This window comes from Colius striatus, chromosome 7, assembly GCF_028858725.1.
Source record: "Colius striatus isolate bColStr4 chromosome 7, bColStr4.1.hap1, whole genome shotgun sequence".
Lineage (NCBI taxonomy): Eukaryota > Metazoa > Chordata > Aves > Coliiformes > Coliidae > Colius > Colius striatus.
In genome coordinates, this window is record NC_084765.1 from 6884837 (window position 1) to 6903544 (window position 18708).

General features: G+C 38.4%; 1 protein-coding gene across 4 annotated transcripts in view; it reads right to left on the reverse strand.

The window, feature by feature from the left end:
- MPPED2 (metallophosphoesterase domain containing 2) overlaps positions 1-18708 on the reverse strand; it is a 111478-nt gene that overhangs the window by 32607 nt on the left and 60163 nt on the right. For all 4 annotated transcript variants that reach the window (XM_061999796.1, XM_061999795.1, XM_061999797.1 and 1 more), the window contains exon 4: positions 13785-14010. In XM_061999796.1, the coding sequence (XP_061855780.1) occupies positions 13785-14010 (226 nt within the window). The remainder of the gene's footprint in view (positions 1-13784; positions 14011-18708) is intronic.

Below are 18708 nucleotides of genomic sequence, written 5' to 3' on the forward strand. Positions count from 1 at the left end.
CAGTGTAATTGGGGTGGGGGGTGGGTGGGGGTGGAGGAGGTGTAATTGCTCTAAGAAAGAAGAATTATAGCTACTCAGCTGCTAAGACTTCAGAGTGCTCCAAAACCATAGCTCTATTTCATCACATTTCATTTCTGTAAATATATTAAATTCAGTCTCAGTAGGTTAAAACATTATAATAGATTGTATCATTCCAGACTTTGGCAAAACTGGATACAAAAACCTAAAATTGGCTTGCCTGAGAGGACTATCACATGGATGAATAGTGGCTAAAGGGCTATAAACAAATAGATTGCAGCAGCACAAGGGAGGTGCCAGTGTATTGCCACAGGGATTGGTATTAGGATCGGTTTTATTTAACATCTTTATTAATGAACTGGAAGAACGGGTAAACAGTACATTAATTAAATTCACAGATTTCAATATAGCGAGAGGTGTTATAAACATGATAGCAGGGAAGAAATTATGCAAAAGGAGGTTAGAAACACTGAGAAAAGAAAACAGGATCCTTTCTGGGGGAAAGGAAAAAAAAAGGGCAGACCAATATATCTGAGAAGAATTCAGAAATGTAAATAATCAGCGAGGAGAAGAAACCTGAAAGCTGTCAAACTAAAACAAAAGACCTAGGGGCGGCAGTTGACAGCAAATTATGTATGAGCTTGCAACATGAACGGGAAACAGAATACAGTGATCTGGGTTACAGACGTGGAAGTATCACAAGACATCAAAAAGACAAGATGATGCAAGCCTGGACTTTGTGCAGAAGCAGTGAAACACAGAGTTGCCATACTGTATCAGTACTGCAACTAGCCAAGTACCTCCACTCAACAGACAGGCCATCATTGGCATCCACACAGAATACTGGTGTTTGGTTCTGAGCCTCCTGGGAGTCTTCATTTTAAAAAAAACCCCAGCCCACCAACCAGCCAGAGACCAAAAACCCAGAAATATAAAAAACCTCACCATAAACGGCAAAAGAGCTGAAAGGACTGCAAAGACTGAGTATATAATGCAATTGACATAGAGCCTGAAAGGTACTAAGAAACCTTTAGGCTTATCTCTAATATGATACAATGTGGATTTAAAAAAAACAAACCCTAAATGAACATAGGAAGAATATAAGCAGAATATCAGTTCCCATTAGCAACATCTACTACACTAAGGAACAATCTTGAAAGAAATTAACTAAAAAATCCCTTTTCTTCATTCATTAAAACTGGTCAAAACATTAAAAAACACAGTGTAGGAGACAATCCTGTGATGGCAAAATGACTTAATAGGTCTTTTCCATTTTTAACTTCAATGGTTCCATAAAAGACAATAAGCAGAGAGACAACCCTCTGCAAAATTAAATCATCGGGAATCAACCAGAGAATGAAAATTAAATCACAGTAAAGCATTTTCTTCTTTGTAAGCATTAGCATTAATCACATGCAAAAGTAAAATATTAGTTAATTTGATTCTCTGTGCCTTCCAGACTCTGCTCGAAATGAATCAATGCAGGGAGAGTGATTTCTCTCATAATTGGGGAAATGATAAGGAGGCTGGAAAAAAAAGAAAGAAGAAAAAAAATCCCCAGAAATAGCTGGTGAAAATGAAACTCCCAAAAGAAGACTAGAGAAAACCATGTTAGGGAGCCTGTTTCTTCTGGATTCCTAAGCACAATATACCTAAAATTTTACCTTGCTGACTTTGAAACATTATTATCCAAAGATGGGTAGAATTTGAAAGAAAATCAGCTTGGACAACACAAACTATTACTAATTTGTTTAAATGACTTATTACTAGTCTGCAAACATCTGAAAAATGGTGTTACTCTATGATGAATTTGCAAGGCAGGATACATTTGCGAAACCCTCCTCCTTAATTGCTGTGAAACAGGTTGCTGGGGTGCCTGTAAGCCGCTTGCTCAGCTATTCATGTCAGGACCATGTCAGCAATAAAGCACAAGCGAAGGCCTTACATCTGCACTGCGTCAGCCGAGGCAGGGAGGTGTCACACTGGCACTTAACTCTGCTCTTTAGGCCATGAAAGGTCAAACTGGACAAACCACAGCCTAATCAAGCGGTTTGCAGCTGAGGGTGAGGCAGCACAAAGCCTTTCAAATTAGCAGTTAAATGGTGGCACAAAGTGGTAAGGGGTCAGTTCTCTTCATAGCCAACAAGAATTCAGGTGCGGACTTTGCTGGAAGTCAAAAATAAGCCAGTTTTGCAAAGGCTGGTAATTGAAGGTTGTGCACTAGAGAAATTGAGGCTTGTGTCATGGGAATACAGAAAAAACAGGCATGAACCCAGTGAGAGGCAAGAGCAGCAGCTGAGACAAACCCTGCTGCCTCAGGGCCAGGGTTTTTACCAGACAGCAGCCTAAGTTCTTTAGTTCAGTGACAGTCTTTATTAGGCAAGCAAAGAAATAACGTAATCAACATAAAAATTTACAAAACAAAATCAAAAGAAAGGTATAGGAAAAAAAAACAACCAAGGGGTCTGGTTTGTTTCTTCTGATAGATTTTTTAAATAGATACTTTCCTCCTACAGGGAGAAAACAGTGTATTTAATTAGCAGCATAAATCACTGCACTTTTATAGTTAGTAATATCTTCTATAATGAAACTAGATTAGTTTCTCACAACATATGCTGTTTATTGTTCAAATTTTACCAGAACTTCTAATAACAGAAGTGTTACAGAATGGTTCACTTTGGGGTTTTTTGTTTATATTCAACCAACTTTTAGATTACTTCTTGTTATACACACATCAGCAGAAATCTGTCTGGCTTCCTACCTACTGCAGAAAAGTATACACCATCTTGAACGACCCTCTGCATGTCATGGGGATAGATTTATCTTTAAAACTACAGAAAAGAGTTTAAAACTTAGTCTCTTCTCTGTGACCAAAGCTTGAATTTTAATCCTTGCCTTTAAAGAAGGGGCAGGTACTTCTCATTCAGAACACCCCCAAAAGCAGTTCTGCTGTGACGGGATCCTGCATGTCAGCCCTCCATCAACAAACGGGTGGCCACAAATGTCACTAACTTCAGCAATTTTCTGTAGGACTGCAATTATTTTCTTCTTTCTATTTTCCCCATCCCACAGCAACACAATCAAGATGTAAACACAAAGAAAGTGTACCAGACACATCACTGATTTCATTGCTATTTAAGACAGCCCTAGGAGCTCTGTGCCATGAACAGATGAGGAAAGCACATTAAACACTTGCAACAGAACATCCAAGTAGACCTGTTTTGCAACCTGATTAATAGAAACAACCTCTAAGGACTAATCACAAGTCAAGCCCTGTTTTGTAGATTAATAGGACAAAGGCACAAGAGAACAGGGAAGGTTACAGGACTGGAATATAAATAAGAAAAGATGTACACACTAGGTAGTTTGACTGCTAGTAATTGTCAGCCAAAGGCACATCCTTACAGAGTGGTCTCACTGTTCTGTGCTAACGCAACTCACTTCCAGATGGACCATCAGCCTCTGCATCTCTGAATATTTTATCTGTATTTTAACTGCAAAATTTACAAAACAACAACAAAATTCTCGTCTGAAACAAAGCATACTTTTACCTCACACTTGAAATACCACTTTAATTTCTGTTGATATTAGACAATTAAAAAATTTGCAGGAGCTATACTTTTCAATTATACATACATGGATCAGCAAATACAGTATTAGCACATAATGAATGACTGTTCCTCAAAACACTCCTGCCACTGCAATATGGTGGCAGATACTAAGACCCAGCAGAGATTCCACATGCTCCATCCTGTGATCCCATGAGGAATTGTGCTGCTCTGGCTGCAACATCCGAGCCAGCAATTTTGCTTTCCCTTAGGAGCAGGATTCCACTGTACACCAAAAAGGTGCTCGGCCAGAGTCCTACAAGGAAACCTTTTTGAAACAAAAAGCAAGGTAATGTACATTTTCTCCTCATGGGGAGTTTTGCTCATGTTCAACGGCAACTGGAAGTTACACATGTACTATGTGCAGTGTCTACACAAACACTGTATGGAAAAATCACAGAATCTTACGGGTTGGAAGGGACCTTGAAAGATAATCCAGTCCAACCCCCTGGCCACAGCAGGACCACTTAGAGTAAGTCACACAGGAACTCGTTCAGGTGGGGTGTGAATGTATCCAGGGAAGCAGACTCCACAACCCATCTGGGCAGCCCATTCCAGTGCTCCCTCACCCTCAGGCTTCTGAGGAAAACTTAATTCTCCACTTTCGAAAATACTCAATCTGACTGCCTGTAACAAAATGTAGTGAAAACAATGGCAAAACAATATGCCATGTCAGTACCCGCTTCAGAATTCAATAACAACTGCATGTGCCACGTGTAATTACTGCTTCATTAAACACGTGTGATCTGCTGTCCAAAATCCTAAATGAACGAAAGCTCTTCAAACTTCAGAAAGGGTGGATTTCATCCTTTATGTGTCAGAGTACCTCTTTATCTACAGAGGGACTATTTTCAGAGTGATTTACACTTGACTTACTTTCACATTTTCTAAGCTTTCTCAAAAGCTCTACCTCTTCCAATGCCATACACACAAGAACACAAGCAATGTTCTGGAACCTTATAAATCTAGGGAATTTATAATAAAGAATCATCAGGTTAGGCAATGGGAAACATTCTTCCTTAAAATGGAAGTACTCTAGGTTTCTCAATAAATTTAAAGCCAATGTTGCATTCACAAACAGAAGAGGAGACAAACTTAAAAAGGACTGAAAAAACAAGTTCGGGTACCCCTCACACTGGAGATTGAGAGCATTTTGGGCCATCCCATATTAAAAAAAGAGAACATTTCAGGACTACCGCTTTCAAAGTAGCACTCAGGTTGCCTTTCTCCTCCATTTTCCTGACACGCAGGACATGGAAGTGTCCCAAGCAGCCCAGATGGAACACCAAGAGAGGTGTTAAAGAGCACATCTCTCTTGCAGTTTCTGTTTATTGCATCCCTAGTTTTGGAAACAAGATGCATTAAAATCTGTGCCAGGAAAAGGAAGCTGAAAGAGTCATCCTTCCTTCTTATATAAAGCTTTCTTATGTAAAAGTCTGAGGTGCTTCACAATCCATAAGTACATTCCCAGGGTATAACCTGTAAACCTTATGCAAGAGAGCAGTAAGGGTAGTAGCTGTAAATACCAGCTTCTGTCAGTAAGATACACGGATTCACAAGTGTACAGAAATAAACTTTCTGAAGAATCAGACCACACAACTTTCTTGTCAGTGCTACCTATCCAGCAAATGCTGCTGAAGCTCTGAAACAAAGGCAAGAGCTCTCCAGAACCAGAGGTTAGCCAGATTGGCAGATCTAGAGGTTCAATACTCAAGTACTCATATCATCCCTTGCAAAATAAATATGACACACTTGTCAGATGATTTCAAATCATCATGAGCTCATTTTCTAAGAAGCATAATTTCTTTTGTCAAAGTGGCCACAGGAATGGAGTTTCCAGGCATGACATGTATGTCAGTATGTATGACAAGTAGCTAAGTGCATATATTAAAGGATACTGTGTTTAGCATTTCTCTGAAATGCTGAAGAGAAGAACATAGAATGGAGTTACCAAGTTGTAACTCCCATTACCCTCTTCCTGTGCATGTAGGCTGTGAAACAACATCCTTGTCTGTGCAAAATTAAATGAGAAGGCAGCAAGGCACTGCAGCTTGTGAGGCCTTCTGTACCTACTCAAGAGTGTGTGTAACTCAGCCACATCTGTGAAGGCACAGCGATAAGCTGTTGACATCTTCATGCCTGCAAACCACCACTTAAGCCTTCTCTCTGTGCACATACATTCAAACATAGCTCTCAGCCATGTTAGGATTTTGATGTTTAACTAGTAGAGTCAGAAATGTCAGCAGCTCTCATACTTGAAATGCACACAAACCATAATATAGAGTAGCACCTAAACATTTTAGAGGTGGTTATAAATACCCAGAGGTCTCATTGATTTTCAACTGAATCCATGAGTGTTGACCACTTTTGCAATAAAGTGCCAGATCTAGTTTACTGAATAGATTCTCATGAAAATCTGATGAATGTAGCTGTCACTCTTGACCTTTATGTCTATGCTCAGATTCACGATCAGAGTTCTCTTATTTGAAGTGCTTGTGCAATTTCTGCTTTATTTCATGGTCTCTGTGAATTACTTTAAGTATTTTATACACATGTCAGGGTAAAGTTAGCATTCTGATCAATAAGTATTTGATAAGTAAGACCCAAATCATCTTGAAGAGAGTCATGAGAAATCTTATCCTTCACTGGGAGCTACCAAAATCCAGTCACTTGGCTGACTTACTTTTGCATTAAACCAAATAGTTTTTCAAACATAATTTCTTTTGTATTTCTATTGCATTTTATCACCATCACATCATATAAGCTTTGTCATCAGTTTTACCCAAAGCAATGCAAATTCTTCCCATTTTTTTCCTGTTTGTCCTGAACAGATTAACTATGAAGCAAACCACTTGTAGACTACACCTGTTTCACACAACTAACAGTAGATAGGACAACATCCACCTATGTTCTTTCCTCATCTCCCCCATCCCAATCTCAGTCCTTTCACCACATCTCGTAAAGACACTTGAAAGTATCCCCATTTGTCCAATTACAACTTAAGTCAGAAAAGTTGTAAATATATAAAACTGATAACTTCAGAATTAATTCAGCCTTATTACAAATCTCATTGAGTCAGTGAAATTACCCATGTACCAAACCTAGCAGCAGGCTTAGGTGCCTTGTTGAAGTGGGGAGTTTTCACTACATTTTCCCAATGTGGGTTGACTCTTGCACTGTGAAGGTATTGGCCCACATAGTCTTTTCTCACTCAGAGTCACAAATCCTGAGCTCTGACTACAGGAAAGTTGTGACTACAGCAAAAAGTCTTGGTCTCCCACATCACTCCTTGTTGGAGTCCTGGTTTCTTTGGCTCACTAGCTCCTCCAGCAGCCAGGCCCTGACTTGCACTTGTACACATGTTTTCCAACAGTCTTTTTGCCTGTCACTCAAAGCACGCCACTGCTCCCTAATTCTTCTTGCATAAGGTAGAGGGGCAATGAAGGGAGGAAAGTAATGGGGCTTGAAGACCACCATGCAATGGAAAATCTGTTCTGGTGTCAGCTTGTCAAAGCTCAAACTCCTACTGCCATCCTCAAGTGAAGTAATTATTCAGTTAACCTTAACAGTATGCTATTTCAAGTTTTGTCTTTCTTCCCTTCTGCACTAGATCAGCACAAAGAGGTATGGCACATGTACAGGTAGAAGAAAACGGAAACATGGGAGTTCTGAAATGCAGAAGCAACATAGAACTTATTCAAGCATCACACACATCCTGTAAGGAACAGCGTTATCTCCACATCTGGGTTAACTCCCACCTTGTCTCCTCTTTCCCCAGCTCTTATTCTTTAAGAAGCTTCAGACTTCCTCCCAAAATGAAGTCTGTAGTAGCTGAGAGGACAATTTCAGCAGTTTTGTAGTATTCTAGTTAATCCCTAATTCCTCCAAACTCCTCCCTGGGTTCAAATGCTTCCAGCATGCTCAATGTACACAAAGCCACATTGATCACTGTGTTATTCCAGTGCTCAGCAAAAGGAAAGCAAACTTCTTGTTCCTGAACAGCTGGTAAATGAAAAAACACAAAACCAAAACAAATCTACTCACACATGCACAACTTGTGTGTTTTGTATGCACTTGTATTTCAAAATGAACTCCTTGTTGAGCAAAACACACTTCAACCTACAAACAGAAGACCACCATGAATAATTACCCCTTCAACAGTAGAGCTCATATTCAATCTGGCTTGTTGAATTTTTGCACAGCATCTACTGAATCCAAGAAAACAGAGAAGGAATTCGAGACACAGAGAAGGTTCCCACAATCGTTTGTTTGTTATTGCTCTGAATGAATTCAAATCCCTGTTGCCACACTATAAAAGACTCAAAAGAGTCAAGAGAGCCACCATTTTATGTCTAACTGGCTAGACTTCCAACCACAGACACAGTTTGTGTGTTACACTAACAGTGAGTACTTTCAAGTTCTTATTCCTCCTGAAGTCAAGCCTGAAGGAAAGGTTATAACTTCATGATGTGCCCCACTGCTAGGATCCAGAGCTTTCCAAAAAGTTAGCTAGGACAGCCTAGCATCATAGTTTCAAAAATTACTTATGAGAGAACATATTTAAATTTGCAAACATTCCTAGAAAAAAGAAAAGAGAAATAAAGCTTTTAAAAGTAAACAGGACAATTTTTTACTTAGAAGTGAATCTGATACCAAGGAGACTGAAGAAAAATCAGCGACATTCCCAAAAAGGGGAAAAAAGTAAACAAAGCACTGCATTTCTAGACCTAGGGGAATACATTCTTCAGTGCTAAAATGGAGAGATCTGAAGGACAAATGTCAAGAAAAATGAAACAGAAGCCTGCACCTTTAAAACACGACTGTCCTACAGTGGTGCTGTGTTTGTTTAACATACAGACAGAAGACTTCAGTTTTTGCCAATACTTTTCTCAGTTGCTGACTTCAACTGCATAAACTCCAAAGTTTTTAAACAAACTGGGACATCATCGACAGTCCTGTCCAGTCTCCTCCTCTCCCCCAGTTTCCTCACTACTAAGTTGCAATGAAGAATTTATTGCTGAGTAATCCAATTCCTATCCCTTCCGTTTTAGGTGCAAGCTAATTGCCAACTAGGACTATGAAAATAAAAGAAATTAGATCCATTCCAACCCATCAGTATATCTGAATCCCATCATGTGAGTTGCCAATTGGTTTTCTAGTCCTCACGCTTGATATCTGCTGTTAATTTGTTTGCTATTTCAAGAACTCGAAGACTGTCAGCAAAATCCATGATGCATTACAAAACTTATAATTGAAAAGGGAAAAAAAAACCCAACATATGATGCTTTTCTGACAGGATAAACACAAAGTCTGAAAACACTGATCAGAACAAGAGAGGGGTTGTAACTTACAGCTGCTTGTATTAACATATAATTGCAAATGAAGTCGGGAAAGACACAATTATAGAAATAATTTCAAAGTGATGCAGAATTATTCAATGAAACCCCCCAAATTGCAGAAAGCATTATTTTTAAAGGAGTAGCTGAATCACTCCATATTTTCTTAAGGCTGCATAACCTACACCAGTTAAAATTTTGCTTCTGAAAGAGAGTTAAGGCACTTCCTCTAGAGTTACTAAAAAAAGCAAATGAAAGCTTTGGCTTCGAAGAGGTGAGCGATAGTTAGCCGTTTGTTCTTGACCTCCGGATCACCCTGCAGATCAGATTCTTAGGACATAGGAAAAACCCACTAGTATTCATTAAAAGCAACTGGGAGGCCAGCTTTGTGCTTCTGCTCTTGAGACCTGAACAAGCTACAACTTGACAAATGCGCAGGATATTGCTGAACAATGCCGCTGTTCCTGTCAGAAGGGAAGAGCTTTATTCCCACCTTCATTCAGGATGAATTGATTTTCATCACAATGATGCAAATCGCAGATTCCAGTCATCATTTAAATAATCAATTTTCATCTTTTACGTGTGTGCTTCTCAGTGATTTCCATAAAGTTGATTCTGTTAACCATTAAAATGCATTGATTTACATTGAAGTAGCTTTTAACATTTTCTCAAAAAGATCCGTCTATCCACAGTAATCTAAAGATACACATATGCTGAAAGTCCTGGATCTTCAAGTTTTACTTTTAATTCTGCTAGATATTGGTGGAATTTTCGATATATTGTAATAGCTTATAATAAAATCACTGATCGTTTTATTAGATTATTTTATACTTACAGTTTGTAACTTCTTTATGGATTTTATTTAATGGAAACAAGCCTATTGCCTCATTGTTCATGAAATGAACTACCACAAATTTCTACATGAGCAAAACAAAGTTTATCATTTCATCTCAACCATTTCTATCTTAGAAACAAATCAAAAAAGCTACCTGTAGAGCTGAAAAGCAGAACAAAATAAAACAGAGGAAAATTAACTCCCTGAACAACTGTTTTCTGTCAAAACACCATGGTTTAAACAAATTCTGGCTCCAGTTAACTGCAGTTCTCTGGTGGTTTGAATTCTTTTAAAGCTTCATTAGGATACAGACATTGCTAGAATATTTGTATTCAAATGTCTATAGCACACTATAGTAAATTCAGTTCCTAGCATAGATGAACAATTTCAAATCTAATTAAAAAACCCCACATATTTGAATTTAAATTAAAACTTATACGTATTCACTTACACATACTCGGCACCCAAAGCTGTAGTAAAAACAGACTGTATCTCCTTAGACTTTTACAGATACGTCACTATGAGTTATGCTTATGTACACTTCACAAAGGAAATCTAAGAATAAAAAATTCATGTATCTAACACTGTTTGTATTTTTTTGTCCTGTTCAGTAAGTCATCCCAGTCTCAACTTTCTGAAGGAGAAAATATTTCAGTTGCAGTCTTTATAGAGTTTCGACTCCATAAACTATCATTTATTTTCCCACCAAACAAGTGAGGTTCAAAGGGCAAAGTCTGAAGGAGGAGAAAGGAGAGAAATGGTTTTCTGTGGATTGTCACCTATAGACCAAATGGAAAATATTCAGCCATTTTTGCTCGTTCAAAGAATCTCCTATTTAAAGCATGAAAATGTCAGTTACATTCTCCATCTCTGAAAATCAGCAGAGCTCTGAACATGATTCATGTTCCACCCTTCCTCTTTTCTCTTTTCGAGGTTGATACTCTTGTTTTCAACTCCCCTCCAGCTAATGCAATTTGAGACTCAGAACCATCAGGCTAAATTCAAATTTTCTGCTCCTTAGAGGCTGTTGACATGCACCACCGCACATTCCAATTGCAAATACACATGAATGCTCCCGTGTATTGTAAGTTATTTTCTACATACAAATTCTACTAAATTGTAAGTTAGGAGGCACTTCTTGAATTCTCTTAGGTCTTTAGAAAGCCTTCAGATGTACCTTGAGTAATAACATGTAATGAATATGGACTGATATTTCTTTTCTGTAGTTACACACAGTTGGCAATTTACATTTTCTAAATAGATAGATGACTTATAGCCAGTTTTCCCAGTATTCTGGCAATTACTTCTTAGAAACCCCTGACAGGCTGAAACCTCCAGAATCACAGCTGTTATTCTTGGTTTGATCCCTCTTTTTAAACTAAAACCAGTATCTTTATCAGCAAATGAGAATTTTTTTCCCTCTGGAAATACTTAGTAAAATGCACATAAATTGAACATGCCAACTTATCTAATGTTACGGTTGGAGCATCTTCTGGGTTAATGACCAGTGTTCCACTTCTGTGACAGAACTAACTGGGGTAAGGACACCATAAATACACACAACCTCCCCCAAATTCTCTTCCTTTGGGGTAATCTGGAGATTTATAGTAGGAGAGTGAGATGGGATTGGAGAGAAAGGAATAAAAATGTAAGAAGTGCTAACAGGCTTGTCTGATCATTCTGTCTCCATTTCTAGGCATAGAGCAGATTGGGAACAGGTTTGGGTTTTTTTTTTCCTAGTATATGACATGACTCCTCCTTCCTCTCAAAGATCAACTAAAACGCAGTTAACTATCATTATGAAAGGAGCAAAAGAAAATGACAAAAACACATCTTTATGCTCCAAACATGGACTATCTGATCTAAAAATCTGTATTCAAAATGACAGCGTCAACTCCACACCAACAGTTGCTCAAAACATGCTTTACCAACAGTATTTCACAGCTGAACACAAATGAAACATTCTTCAAGAGAGAGAAGTTGGCACTTGGTTGGAGCTCAGTGTGCCTTTCTGGCAATCTAGTTTATTTTTCCCAGTGATCACGAACTGGAAAAATCCAGTTATCAACAGATTACAGTGAGAAATAATTAAGATTTGTCTTCTATGATTGACTAGGTCAGAATAAATGCCATTGACTTGTTATAGTTTAAAGCATCCCAGCTCTTTGATGCGAGGTCCCTTAATATTTCAAATATTCTAAATACTCAAATATTTTAAGCATAAACATTCTAAATCCCATGTATATACATGTAAAATGAAAGAACTTCTAAATGCAGTTGGAGATGAAAGTGTAACAGATTGCCATTACAGATTTGGGAAGCAAAAGAAGAGAAAAGAGATCACTATGTTTTGCCAGTATATACAAATGTAAAGGTAAAGGCATATCACACAGTTCTCCAGTTCAGGACACCAAGCTCTCTTCCTCAAGCTGGGACTTTATGATCACCAGATCTCTCCAGCTGTAGTAAGCAGAGTTCAGGTTAATCTATCCCAAATAAATTTGAAAAGATGTACTTCATAACCGCTGGATGCCTGCAGAATACGAGCACCTTGAGTCTGGAATATATACATGAGAAAAATCGAACACGATTTTAGTCTCAGCAGTGAAGCTTCCAGCTCACATAGCTGCTCACCTTGCAGCAAGTCTCAAATCTACCTCATGCTACCCAAGGCCTTCAATGTCCTGGCTTCTTCCATGTGTTATATGCTGCTTACTACTACTTAAAAAAAACCAAACTCGCAACTTTGAAATGTCTTTAGAGTTTATTCTTGAATTAAGATCATCTTTCCCAATTAGCTGATAGTGCAGGACTTAAGAGTTTTGGAGATTTTAGCTAAGCAATACCAAGGTGATTTAAACTAGTAGCTAAAGGCTATGATTTAAATTTTAAAAAACAGTATCTTAAGTCAAGAATGTGAGATACAGAGCTAGATCAGTTTTCTAGCTAGCACTAATGTACACAATATGACCCCCCAAAAAGCACTGTCAGAAGCATCAACGTGTGTGGCGGTGTATGAATCACCAAGGCCTGCAGGCCAAGTGAACTGTCAACAGAGATGAGATGAGACGAGATGAGATGAGGGGAAAATTTCTAACATCTGTATAGGTTTGTCCCATTCTTTGGTTCAATCTCTGCCATTCCATTCCCCCTTCCTTTCTTAATTTGACCTTTAAAGCAAGGCTGACATCAAAAATATAAGTTATAAGCTCATTATGAACCCTTCTTATAGATGTGCATAAATTAGCATCTAAGTACTTCAGGTGACAACTGAGAATGCCAAGTAGCATAATGATTATCACCATCACTGAAGTTCAGGTTTCTGGTAAAGCTTGAAAGAAATGTGGCAATTGTTAGCATAAGAATTTAAAACAAGTACTACTCCACACAGAGGTATTAGGCATCACAAATCAGCAACATGCAGAAATACAAGAGTCTCCTTAGTACAAAACTGGACAGCAATTTTTCCTGCATACACTTAGCAGAGGGCAGGAATGAGATCAAAACTGGCTTGAAATTTAGTTATGACAACTTCACAAGCAAAAGAAAACAATACCTAGAATTTATAAGAAATAATGCTTAAAGCATCTGCTGCCTTGTACCTTATGCTGTGTGTTAACCACTATCATACTCATCTATTAGCACAGCAGACATAAATACCTAAACAGTATATAACATATTGGAGCTTCCCTAACAAAGATGCCACTGCAGTTAACCCACAAGCACAGAGTGGATATTGAGTCCACATTTTTTTTAAGTGCATTCAGCAGGCAGAACAGAAATAATTACAGTTCCTTTTGCATGGCTAAATCTAGCCTATTTATTCACATAAAAAAAAAAGGCAATTGTTTCAGGGTAGTTAACAACTAAGTTTGATACTGTTCTGCAGGGCAATGCAACAAAGCAACTTCACACATTTACAACTGAAATGATCCCTGCTGTGGTTCAAGAAATAAAACAGCAAAAAAAGTTTAAATGGAGACTTACCATGGGGCACCATATATTCGGAATCCTTTAACTGTTACCTCTGAATCTTGTAAGTAAATACTATTTGTCAGGAGTGACTGTACATTGTCAAAGTCCTCCGGTTTCAATTTGGACACAGAGGGAAAGCGGTAGTAATCTTGTTTAACAAGGTCTGCCATGAATTCTTTATCAAATGTCAGTTCATGATTCCCAGCAATCACTATTTTATATTCATATGGTAGGCTTCCTGAAATAACAAAAAAGAGGACTTAATTAGTACATTTTCCTCCCACACCAGCATTGCTGGCAAAGTAAGTAGACACCTAGCAGTAACAGAATGAAATACTCAAGATATGTGTGCATCTCCACGTTGAGCAGAAGTTGTTAATGCTCCTTTTCTTCCACTGAATGAAAATATGTTAAAACACAAAGTACTGTCACACAAAGCAATATCATAATAAAGTATACTGCAGAGTTAAATAAAAGAAGCTGGTAAGCACCAAACCAGCATAAATCACCATTGCTCCCTCGCTTTCAACTGACCACACACTGATGCAGATGATTCTAAGATGTGACAATGAATCCTACCACTTAATTCATGGGACTGGGTCAGAGTCAACAGTCCTGAGGTCCAATACACAGGAGTGACCTGCAGTGAGATACCCTGGGTGTCTGCATGGGTGGGTAGACCAGAGACTGCAGTATGCCTCATAAGCACGTCATGATAGTACAATTAGGCTGTTGGTGCTGTTGATTTTTAAACTGCGACATTATTTGGATTAATTTATGTCCCAAGTAGAATTTATTCCAGACCTAGCTTGTTCTCTAAAAGCGTCAATTCACGTGCAACAGATTTCCACATTATTATTCAGTTTATGATAGTATCTTATTTCTGTATAAAGTACATGTATAGAACAAACCATGAAACTCAGGAAAATAAGATATAAGGCAGGAAAAAGGAAATGTGGTTAATTCATTTACTGTGAACTGTCAGAGACAAGAATTCAGGCTTGATCATGCCGATTCAGGGCAACTATTGCCATTGTTTGTAAAGAGGCGTGGATCAGGCCCGTGGAGACAGATTTTTGGAGTTCACACAGATTTTTCAAGCAATTAGTACCAAAAAAAATCAATGCCAGATCTTCCGAATAAACATACTGGGTTGCTGAGCTCCCTTAAAAAATATGGTCGCATACTCTGGTGTCTTCAAGAAGGTAGATTGTTCTACAAAATCTGTCCCATTGTGTCTTACCAAAAATCACATGCAAGTTTGCATCAAAGCTGACTTCTGCTGCCTTCATCCAGTCTGATACTGAAATAATTCATTCGGTGTTTATTCCTCTTAAAAATTTAGAAAAGGTTGGATTTGCTGGTTTCATTCCTTCCCACCCCTCGAGGCATCAAAATATATGTGGAAATCTGTGGTACTCCCAACATCTGCCCTGAGGAATACGACACTGGAAGCTATGCATTTCTCATGAACACAGTTCTCCTAAATAGCCATGGCTTTGCTAGTTTGAAACTTACCTTTCAACTTTCAAAACTGTTTGGGTTTGTGTTTTGGGGTTTTTTTAAAAGTAAATTTCAAAATGTAGCTGCAAGTATTTACAGGAAGATTAACTTTCCCCTAAGTAAGACTTACGGAGAACTGGTAAAAATCCTCTGCTTTTCAATATTTACCACACAGAAACCAGAATTACACCAGGTACATATATAAACATCATCTTTGCAAAACTGGTTAGTTCTGCTTAGGAAACAAAAAACCTGCAAATCTCCTGAAAAAAAAATAAGCAGGCATCTTCACAGACACCTCACATTGGAACCAAATGCAGATCATACATACTCATAACTCTCTGCAGTGCTGCATGAGATTAAAAGCTAGGGGAGATGCAATAAATGCTCCTCTACAGTTTATGCCTCACTCCTTTCCCTCTTTCCTCCCTTTCCCCATCTCTGATACACACTGCTGTGCAATTCATTTTTATTTAAAAACTCCATGTGGCAGGTACCTACAATTCCTGCTCTCTGTGACTCCTGGGCACAAGGTAAAATTGCTATTTTCTTCTCTCTCAGGAAACATAAAAGATAGTACCGGCATGAAATTTGATACACTTGTCATAACTATCAATCCTGGAAAACAAGCTAGAAGTGATTAAATTCTCAGAGAAGTGGGACGGAGAAGTTAAATCCAGGTTTCTGCCAAGTTCTCAACATTTGCCGGCTTTAGCAGAGAAAACCTCATTTTACTGGAGAAATGTCCAAGTTCTGCATTTCCTCTCAGTTATTTCAATAGACTTGGAAATCACCACATTTTGTTGATATTATGTCCAATTAAGTCTGGAACATTTTTTTGCCTGTTTTTTTTAAAATCTTGGTACATTGAAAAAGAGTGCTTACTTTGCAGACACAAAGGAAACAAAAAGATGAGTCAATGGTGACATTAGCGATAATTAAAACATATAAATGTAACATCATATGTTTTATATAAGCACCTGAAACCAGAAAGGAAAACTAAACAGTATTTGCTGCAACCAGTGTTAAGACAGACATTGATTTTGTGGTGGTGCTGGGTTGCTCAGGACATGGCCCCACCAATGAAACCTAAGGACTAACATCAGGAATGATGAGTAAAAGGCAAAACAAGCCTTGGAGGAGAAACTCTACGGGAACTGAAGTGTTTCAATAGCTATCTGTAAAAGCTGTAGCTCAGCAGTACTGCACAGCCATGGCCTGTGAGCTAGAGAGTAACCAATGCTGGCTGTGTAAACAATGGCTACAGGCCCGGGGCCCACATCTAGCAGTGAGATGAGATGTGCTTCCCTCCATGTTTATAGATACTTTAGTATTTACCATAGGATGAGTACCAAGGTCTGACCAAGGTCTGACCTGACTCCCCTCAGAGCTCCCCAACTTTATAACCAGTCATGTTTTACTTTCTTTTTACAGAGCTGTTTCTGGAGCTAGGGATGAGCAATACCACTCATCAAAATGCAAACACATCAAAAGCCAGGTCCAAGCAAAGGGGAGCAGCAAGAGCAAGTTCTCATCCATTTCTTTCCTCTTCCCCGAGGAAAGACTATATAGCACTAATCACAGTAATAAATTACCTGCAATCAGGTTAGCTATTTATTCATCACATTCTGGTTTCCCCTTCTGGAAAGGCCCTGTGGCAGCACACGACATTCATTCTCTCTGATACGATTTATTAAATAGTTTGGTGTGCTTTCTTCTGGCAGTCCTGCCCTATAATCTGCTGAATTTTGTGTTTAATATGGCAGCATAAACAGTCATACACAAAAATCTCCTACTCCATGTTATTTTAGTTTTATCTTGACCAGATTAAGCTCTACATATCTACATCACAGAATCATGGAATCGTCTCGACTGGAAGAGACCTTCAAGATCATTGAGTCCATGGTGTCTGTACAGAGAAACGTTGTAGCACAACACACAGGTTGAAAGGCATTTTGTCATTTTCCTTCACTAAATTTTTACAAGCCACATTCAGTCTTCATTAGTTTAATTTACTGTTAAGGTTTCCATCATGCATCAGTAATGTTATTAACTTTAATTTATACTATGAATCTGGAAAACACAATTAAGACTTGCTTCCCAAACTAGGAAAAGGGTTTGAGCACTGCAGACACCCCAATTATCAACCTTCAGGGTAATAACCAAGTTTAAATTAAAAATACTTCAACATTCAACAGATGAGATCAAAAGGCTAAAAAATGCACCAAGCCTATGACGCAGTCACTTATACTGGAGTAACTGGAACTTTATGTGTGTATACACAGAGGGTGTACATCTTCAATATATATTTATACAACTGTAATCATTGGTCAAGCAAATATTGCAACTAGACAAGTCAGTCTCACTCTTGCTCAAATAAAAGCACAGATAGTTAACTGTGAATAACTTGTAAAAATTGAGTTGTTTACAGTAAATGCATTAATCTGTGACTCAGAAGACTTATGTGACTTGTCATTTAGCAAGTCAACCTCAAGCTACTATCCCACATACCTTTGTCCACCAGGTGTTCATCCTCTCTCCTGTGCCACCAAACCTCCTTGCCAACCCAAGGATTTGGTGGCCACAGTGCACAGTGGATCAGGAAACCAATCCAGCTGAAAACTGATGTAGCAAAAAAAGAATGAGGCTCTGGAATGGTGGTAATGCAAGACTTCTTTTGCTGCCTGCAGCCACTTAGAGTACTTTAAAGTATTACCTAACAATAGATCTCAAAAGAAGGGACCTCAAAAGATCATCTAGTCCAACCCCCCTGCCAGAGCAGGACCACCTTGAGTAGGTCACACAAGAACTCTATGTAACTCAAGGTCACTCAAGAACTCCTATGTAACATAGGAAGAGGGAGGAAGCTGGAGGGGTGAAGGGCTGCTGAGTTTTTTAACCTGTGTAAATAGGTCTTCTGGTGTTTAAGTTCACCTTAAGAACTTGATCCTAGGAGTCCTTCATCTGTTGAACAACCATTCGTGTTTCAATGGCATGCTTCATAAGAGTATAATTTAGTCACACAACCCAAATTCTGTAGAGCTGCCAGACACTAAAATGAATCTGACTGACAATGAATGTTAACTGACGAGTCCCTATAAAAACAGAAAATCACATCGATTTTGATCACTGTTACCTACAAAACCCACAGGGAAGTAGGAGAATAAGAAATAATGTAATACTAGTTGTCTATATAGTTGTAGAAACCTCTGTTTACACACAAATGCTATGCAAGTATATATTATGTGAAGCTCTGAATATGCATATACATGTATTAACTATTCAAACGGATATATATGTATTAACTATTCATACCACACAACACTTCTATGAAATGTGAAGCATTTTCATGACTCTTTCATAGCCTCCTACCCTTTGGCCATATATTAAGAAGTAGGATGAGAAACCTTGAAGTACAAATCTTAGTCCCTTC